The 8,921-nt window shown below is 46.5% G+C and overlaps 1 protein-coding gene across 1 annotated transcript in view; it reads right to left on the bottom strand.

The window, feature by feature from the left end:
- Positions 1–210: 210 nt before the first annotated feature.
- Positions 211–8,921, bottom strand: part of LOC106695143 (thioredoxin-like protein AAED1) — a 12,197-nt gene continuing 3,486 nt past the window's right edge. Inside the window, exons 4-5 of the mRNA XM_014448671.2 lie at positions 3,572–3,703; positions 211–555 (exon numbers count right to left, since the gene is read on the bottom strand). Coding sequence (XP_014304157.1) covers positions 428–555; positions 3,572–3,703 — 260 coding nt within the window. The 3' untranslated portion in view covers positions 211–427. The remainder of the gene's footprint in view (positions 556–3,571; positions 3,704–8,921) is intronic.

Genomic DNA, 8,921 nt, shown 5'->3' with positions numbered 1-8,921 from the left:
AATTCCAGTCAAGGGCACATACTTTGGTTGCAGGCTTGATCCCCTCCCTGGGTCAGGGTACATGCGGGAGAAACCAATCGATGTGTCTCTCTCAATTGATGTTTCTCTCTCTGTGTCTCTCCTCCTCCATTCCACTCTCTGTGGAAATGAATGGAGAAAATATTCTCGAGTGAGGAGTAACAAAGAAAAAACACACAAAAGTTTTATTTTGTATAAATAAAATTTTGTTTAAAACTTTAAAAGCCATAAAATTATAAATATACATCACATTTTTGACAATCAATGCCTCTCAGCATGTGGTTCAAGGGGTACATGTCTCTATGTTTTCAGAACTCCTCAAGGGCTGACAGAGTAGACACTGCACAAGGATACACTCCGACATTCCGCGCCATGTCTCAGGGTCCATCTGAAAGTGACAGTCTGTCTGTCACACATGGATGACTGAAGGTCTGCCTGTGAAGTCCACCTGCTGGACTCCTACAAGCTGTAAAACAGAGTTGATGGGTTTGTGATCCGGTCTATTCCTGTCATGGTGTATAAAATGGATGTAGTGACCTAGAAGGCAATAACAATAAAAGGCAGAGGTTGGTATCTATTATTCCCTATTGGATTTATTGCTTCCTAGAATCAAGGACCCTTGTCAACTTTTAATTAGTCCACAGGAAACAATTACTCACCCAGAGTACATTATATTCTGTGTGTAGCGCCATAGTAATTTTAAATTAAGGTAATAAACCATGACAAGGACATGGTTAAATAAGAGTGATGCTTAATGTTTATGAGGTCCAAGGGGCACGATTCTTAAATGACGACCTTCTATTAGGTTATAATTAGATAAAATATCCTGTCAAACAGGCAGAAAATGGAACTAACTAGATAGCAAGCTGGAAAATCACATCTGTTTCTTAAATGTAATAATGGAATAAATAACTCGCTTAAAAAAATTCACTCTCAGATACTGATTTAATAGGCTATCTGCCTGTTGGCCGGTGTAGCTCAATTGTTTGGGCTTTGTCCTATGCACTGAAAGATTGCCCATACTATTCCTGGCCAGGGCACATGCCAGGGTTTCAGGCTCAGTAGTGGGTGTGCAGGAAGTAGCCACTGATGTTTCACTCTCACGTGGATGTTTTGCTTCTCTCTCTCTCTCTCTCTCTCTCTCTCTCTCTCTCTCTCTCTCTCTCTCCCTCTCCTTTCCTCTCTCTCTAAAAATAAAAAGGAAAGATTTTTTCCTTTCACTTTGCAAGTATTTTTTTATTTTTTGTTATTTTTATTTATTAAACATTTTTAATGTTGGCATTATTTTAGGTGTTCCCCTCCTTTGTACATCTTCACCCACCCCCCAATAAAAAACTTTTTTTAAAAAAAGGCTATCTCGCTAAACCAGTTTGGCTCAGTGGAGAGAGCGTCAGCCTGCAGACTGAAGGTTCCCAGGTTTGACTCCGGTCAAGGGCATATACCTTGGTTGCGGGCACATACCCAGTAGGAGGTGTGCAGGAGGCAGCTGGTCGATATTTCTCATCGATGTTTCTAACTCTCTATCCCTCTCCCTCCCTCTCTGTAAAAAATCAGTAAAATATATTTAAAAAAGGCTATCTGCATTACTAGTATAACTGTAGACCAAAAGAAACTGAAAATAAGGACATTAAGACAATCACTTAGGATACACTTAGATGTCCACAATTCTATTACTGCTCAAATATACATAGGTCATAATTTATAGTCCAGCTCTGTTTACTCATATTCTTGGGCTCAAGGTGAGAATTTTAACTTAAAACAGTAGATTAAGGAAACATTATTAGAGGCATTTTTCTGCATTGTACTTACCTGCTGTCTGTAGTCATCACTATAGATTTAATATCATAAGCTGGCTTATTACCAAATAATACAAATAAGGCAAATGAAACACTGGTTTTGCCATGTGATAGATTTGTGTAAATACGTACACCTCGCTTTCTCCTTAGAGGAGCTCTATCTCTCCCAGGAGGTAGTATCAAAATCTCCTACTAAGTATGTTCCCAACTTGGACACAAATGACACTCTCCCTGTGCTCTTCATCCTCACACAACTGCACGTGTGGCCCAGTGACACCGAGACGTGGAGCTGAGGGGCTCAGAAAACACCGTCCCCTCTGAGGATGGGAACGAGTCCATGGGAAATGTGGCTAATGTGGTTCTGGGTGAATCACAGGACTCAGTCATAAAACACGGCTCCTTCTCGGCGGGTCCAACTGGTGTGAACGCATGAGAGGGAAAGGGAGCTTCAGTAACAGTTTAGCTTGTTGTAGTTTTCCACACGCAAAAAGCCCCACCGTCATAATGCTTGGTCACAGTCCTCTCTCTAAATGCCTTCTGGCTATCTGGGATTTATTAAAGTAAATGTGAACGTTAGAACCCTTAGAAGCTACACTCACTCACGTGGACAATTTTAAAAGGAAGAAGAACCAAGAAAGACCGTTTACAGCTGCTTTTTGGCACTGCCAGGTATGAGTGCTTGTCCCTGACTGCAGTACTTGAAGGTGGTAGAGATTCAACACTCAACCACTTAGCAGAGTGGGGCCAAGGAGTTCCAGGTGTTCCAACTGACCAACAAGCCATTGCAAGCCTGAGGCTTTAGGAACTGTTACTGGATGAGCGGCCCCTGGGGCTGCCTTGCCTTCTGAACTGAGCACATCTCCTAGTTTTGTAGGTAGAACTACCTAGATGGACTCATCTGTTGACCCCAAAACAGTGCTTAATGACTTTCTCTGATTTTGAATGTTCACCTCAATTGAACTTCCTTTTTTTTCAATCCTCACTCAAGGACATGTTTTTAAAATGTTTTTATTGATTTTTCAGAGAGAGGAAGGGAGAGGGAGAGAAATAGGAACAGCAATGATGAGAGAGAATTATCAATCGGCTGCCTCCTGCACATCCCCCCTGTGGATAGAGCCCAAAACCCAGGCATGTGCCCTGAACTGGAATCAAACCACGACCTCCTGCTTCATGGGTCTACGCTCAATCACTGAGCCACATCGGTGAGATCAAGGATTTTTTTTATTGGTTTGAGAGAGAGGAAGAGAGGGAGAGAGAAAGAGAGAGAGAGAGAGAGAGAGAGAGAGAGAGAGAGAGAGAGAGAGGTCAATCTGAGAGGGAAACATCCATCAGTTGCCTCCCATACACTCACCAACCAGGGATTGAACCCGCAACTAGGTATGTGCCCTGCCCAGATATCTAACCCGCAGCCCTTTGGTTGGTGACGCTCCAACCAACTGAGCCACTGGCCAGGGCTTCCATTGTATTTTTCTAAGTGTTACAGCCACATACAGTTCACCAAACCACCGCTGACCTTTCTGGTCCCAAATACCTGAAAACCCTCGGGCATGGAATGATGGGCACATTACATCCAATAGACAGACATCAAAACACACACACGCCTTTGAAAACACAAGGTGCCCCGAGAAAGCACAGACCCTGACTGCCGCAATGCCCAGCTGCCCACTGTCACATGGCCACTATTTTATGAAGAAGTCGGTAGCCCCTGGACTTCGGAAGCGCACCAAGTGTCCTTTGGGTCTGGGCTGGATGCTTACTTGGACCTACAATGAGGGTCCCACCTTGCTGACCTGGGTCTCCTTGGAAACCAAAGAGAGGGCCAGTCACCACCCGCCACAGGCTCCACATGCTTCCTGGGAGTATGTTTGACCTTACATGGGGGCTCGGTCCTGCAATATTAGAAAGTGTCTTTAGATGCTATCATTGTATATTCCAATGAGTAGATATTAAAAAGATGATGTTGACTGAGAAGTGAAGGATGGAACCTGTCCTGTGGAGGCGCTTGCGTCAGTATCTGTAGGTCTTTGAGCAGAGATGCTGTTTTCCCCCCACTCTCCTGCCTCCTGGGTATATGCCTGGCATTCCTGAGTCCCAGGGATGACGAGGGATCCTTCCTGCTGCATCTTACCGGGTCAGTGTGCTGCTTTACTGCCAGTTGGAGGTCAGCTGAGTTGATTTGCTCTTTGGGTGTTAGAACTATTTTATTTTTTAATCATTACATATTCTAATATTCTCACAATAAAAATATATTGCTTTTGTATTAAAAATACCAAAAAAGATGATGTTATGCCTTCTCTTTTTTGTGTGTCATCTGAACTTTCGACTTGTCTATTTTTCCTTCAAGGAACGGTTTCTCAGCCTCCACTGCTGATGCTTTAGATGAGAGCAATCTTTGTCCTGTGCAATATAGGTGCTTAGCAGCACCCTTGCCCTTTACACCCACTAGATGACACGGCACCCACTACCCACCAAGATGTGAGGACTAAGCATTCTCCAGACAATATCAAATGTCCCCTGGGGGCAAAATTGTCCCAGGTTGAGGATATCTTTTAAAAAAATTTTATTTGTTGATTTTGGAGAGGAAGGGAGGGAGGAAGAGGAAGAAGGGAGAGCAAGAGTAAGGGTGAGAGCGAGAGAGGGAGAGAAAGAGAGGAGAGAGAGAGATTGTTCCACTTATTTATGCATTCATTGGTTGATTCTTGTATGTATCTTGACTAGAGATCGAACCTGCAACTTTGGCATATGGGGACGATTCTCTCACCAGCTGAGCTACCCAGCCAGGGCGACCTGCCTGATTTCTTAATATTCCCAGAAACCTGTTATTTTCCTCAATCTCTTGAACTCTTCTATTTCTTTCATGTTTACATGAGAATGGACAGTCATCTTACCAAGAAACAAACACAGGTTCATTAGCTTGGAGACATGGGGAAAAGACTAGATTTTACTGTTTTATAGGTTTCTTTACCTACAATGAATACTCAGAAATCCAAACTATCTCCTCATGTCCAAAGAAGGGGTCATTTGATATTTTTGACATGTTAGCAATTCAACTGAAGGAGATGCACAGCCTGGAATTTAACAGTCTTTGCTGGGAAGCACACTCCTGTGGGAGGCAACCAATGGCTGTGTCTCTGTCACATCGATGTTTCTCTCTCTCCCCCTCCCTTCCACTCTCTCTAAAATTAATGGAAAAAATGTCCTCACTTCTCGGGTGAGGATTAAATAATAACAATAAAATAAAATTATAGCTGTGTAGCACTTTTTAGTGTGTTGATTTCAAGGACTATTCTGAGACTGACTGCACGAATTTCATGGACCGGGTCTCTAGTTATTTTATAAGAACCTAATATTTTCTTTCTGGAAATATAGTACTTTAACACAGGTCAAAGAGGCTTAAAAGATGTGACTATAGCCTCTTTTATAATCACAAGGATATATTTTGTCTAGAATTCAAACCCTTATCTTTGTTGTGGCAATGCACGGTGAGGTGCTACTAAAGGGAAACTCACAGTTTATATCTAAAGTGCTAAGTGAGACAGAGACCTTTCACACACGGAGACTCCATTACAGCATGGAAATCAGCCTGTCAAAGAATAAGTCCACTCTGGCACTGATGAAATTTCCTACACTAAAGACAGTAAAAGCGTGAAGTCAGTGTTTATGCCAGCTCACCAATAGCTTTAATAAAGTTTAAGTTGATTTCTTTAAAAACATTAGATATTGATCATGTTAACTCTCTCATAAATAGCTCCCCAATCCATCCCCTCCCGCCAGCCACCCCCAGGACTTCAGGCCTGTCGTTTCTTTCCCACCCATCATTACAACCTTCTCACTAGTATCACTGGCTCTGGTGGTGGGTTCCATTTCCTCCTCCACCTGGATATCTGACTGTGTCATACTTGTCCACTTTCAGGACTTGTATGACCCCCACCCGCACACTGCCTCCAGAACAATCCAAACTCCTTGGCATGTCACCCAATACTCGGGATGAATTGGCTACAACCTACCTGTTTCTTGGCTCACACCAATTCCCAAACGGTCTTTTAGACTCTGGCCAGATGCAGGGACCTGGACTTCCCCAAGACTGAGCTTAGCCTGGCCGGGGTGGCTCAGGGGACTAGCTTCCTCCATTCACCAAGAGGTCACTGGGTCCTTTCCTGCAAACTGACTGGGTACTGTCATGAAATCTATGCCTGCGTTGGGGGCTTGATCTGCAATAGCGGGCGTGCAGGAGGCAGCCAAATGATGTTTTTATATCTCACTCCCTCTCTCTCTAAAAAATAAAATAAGAACATTTTTAAAAAGTGAGCTTAGACACCACCTCCTCTGAGAAGCCGTCCCAGATCCTCTCTCCCCTAGCTTTTCTGGCACAGGTATTCCCAGCACATGCTTTCGTCTCTTACAAACCCTTAACCTGGATCATAATGAGCTGTTTGCTTCTGGCTCTCAGAGTAGATGATGGTCTGTCTTCTATCACCACCTCCTGGAGCGCCCGACACAGTGGTTGTCACTAACAAGAACTCAGTAATGCTTGTTGAGGTGAATGACCTGAGTTCTCTTACTTGGCATTTCAGAAGCCAAGTTCTTCCTACCTAAAACACATCTTAACAGTTCACCTGAAGCTTAGTAAGCTCTAGTAATTATAAAGAATTGTGCTAAGGGCCGGGAATGTGGACCACATAATGGTGAATAAAACATCAAACTCTTCAACTAACTACACTCCCAGCCACTTCACATGCAGTAACTAAGTATATAAGGAAGTACAAGGTGCTGTTAAAATACAGCAAGGGAAGCAGTTACTCCTGCTCGAAAAGCTATTAAGAGCCCCTTTGAGTTGGGCTTCAAATGAAACCAAGATTTCATCAGTGAAAGGACATAAAGCCCTCAAAGTCATGAAGATGAGGAATCTATCCTATCTAATAAAAGAGAAACATGGTAATTAGCCATACCTCCGCTACCCTTCCCATTGGCTAATCAGGGCAATATGCAAATTAACTGCCAGCCAAGATGGCGGCCGGCAGCCAGGCAGCTGATGCGAAAAGGGAGGCTTGCTTGCTCCAGTGACGGAGGAAGCCAAGCTTCCCCGCCTGCCTTGCTGGCCTCTGAGCTGCAACTCTAAGAAACTGCTGGGGTCCATCCCCAGCAGGTCCAGGGGTCCCCAAAGGTGTGGACGGAGTCGGCGATGAAGGAAGGACACAGAGAAAGCATTCAGTTGATCATCATAGCCAGGTTCTGTCCAGGATCTCTTGCCATGTTCTGTCTAGGTTCTCCAGCCAAGTTCTGTCGCCAGGTTCTGTAGCCAGGTTCCAGCCAGCTTCTATCCAGGTTCTCCTGCCATGTTCTGTCTAGGTTCTCCAACCAAGTTCTGTAGCCAGGTTCTGTCCAGGATCTTTTGCCATGTTCTCTCCCTAGGTTCTGTATAGGTTCTCTAGCCAAGTCCTGTCTCTAGGTTCTGTCTAGGATCTCCAGCCAAGTCCTGTCTCTAGGTTCTGTCTAGGATCTCCAGCCAAGTCCTGTCTCTAGGTTCTGTCTTCTGCTGTCTTGTTACAACTGTATTTATACCAGTTGATTTTAATCCTATCAATTTCTATTCCAAAAGTTAGGGTGTTTCTTATCTCCATTCCAGGGAGTAAAGATTATGTAGCTCAAGCATGATTGTTTGTAGTTAAAGTGATTAACTACCCGCCTGGCACTTAGTTAAGGGGTTTTATCCCCTCCCTAACTTCAAGGGAAAATCCCTACCTGGGAAAACAACCTTTCTCAGAGAGGTGACCTTGGTTAAAACACATAGCACCAAGAAGGTGAGCAAACATATTAAGAACAGTATGCCATATATGCCAGGTCCCTTGAAACAGCAAGGATGGACAGGCTCCCGGCAAGAAACATTGTAACAAATATAGAAGCTAAACCAAACCCCAGAAACCTGCTTTAGTCAGCCAGGCTTCAGCCAGCAGGACCACAACATTGTTTCAAATACAGAAGGTAAACAAAGGCCAGAAACCTGCTTTCAGCAGCCGAGGCCTCAGAGCTAAAGCTGGCCCAGAATAAAAAAGGAAAGAAAAAAAGGAGCGGTTGGGAGCTTCAGTCACCTGCCAGCCTGAAAACAGCCCTCAGCCCCTCACCCAGACTGGCCAGGCACCCCAGTGGGGACCCCCACCCTGATCCAGGACACCCTTCAGGGCAAACCAGCTGGCCCCCACCCGTGCACCAGGCCTCTATCCTATATAGTAAAAGGGTAATATGCCTCCTGGCACCGGGATCAGCGGAGCAGCGAGGCCTCCCGGCACCGGGATCAGCGTGACAGGGGGCAGCGCCCAAACCCCCTGATCGCCCTGCAGCTCTGTGTGTGACAGGGGGCGGGGCCACAACCTCCCTAGCCACCCTGCTCTGTTCGTGACAGGGGAAGGTGCCCCAACCCCCTGATCAGCTCTGCTCTGTGCCTGATGGGGGGAGCTCCCCAACCCCCTGATCGCCCTGCAGCTCTGTGTGTGACAGGGTGCGGCGCCTCAACCCCCTGATCGGCCCTGCTCTGTGTGTGACAGGGTGTGGCGCCCCCAACCCCCTGATCAGCCCTGCTCTGTGCCTGGTAGGAGGGAACTCCCCAACCCCCTGATCGCCCTGCAGCTCTGTGTGTGACAGGGGGCGGGGCCACAACCTCCCTATCTGCCCTGCTCTGTTAGTGACAGGGTGCGGCACCCCAACCCCCTGATCGGCCCTGCTCTGTGGGTGATAGAGGGCGGCGCCCCAACACCCCCCCCCAAGGGCCCTGCCCTGAGTGTGACGGGGTAGAGCCATAACCTCCCCATCGGCCCTGCCCTGAGTGTGACAGTGGCGGCGCCCCAACCCCCTGATCGGCCCTGCTCTGTGGGTGACAGGAGGGAGCTCCCCAACCCCCTGATGGGCCCTGCTCTGTGCATCACAGCGGGGAGCTCCTCAACCCCCCTGGTCAGCCCTGCTCTGTGTGTGACAGGGTACAGAGCCCCAACCTCCCTGATGGGCACTGCTCTGTGCATGACAGGGGGCAGCGCCCCAACCCCCTGATCCGCTCTGCTCTGTGTGTGACAGGGTGCGGTGCCCCAACTCCCCTATTGGCCCTACTCTGTGAGT

Source organism: Myotis lucifugus, unplaced genomic scaffold, assembly GCF_000147115.1.
Source record: "Myotis lucifugus unplaced genomic scaffold, Myoluc2.0 scaffold_894, whole genome shotgun sequence".
NCBI classification, from domain to species: Eukaryota; Metazoa; Chordata; class Mammalia; order Chiroptera; family Vespertilionidae; genus Myotis; species Myotis lucifugus.
Note: the sequence above shows the minus strand (reverse complement) of the source record. Positions and strands in the feature narration are given on the sequence as shown.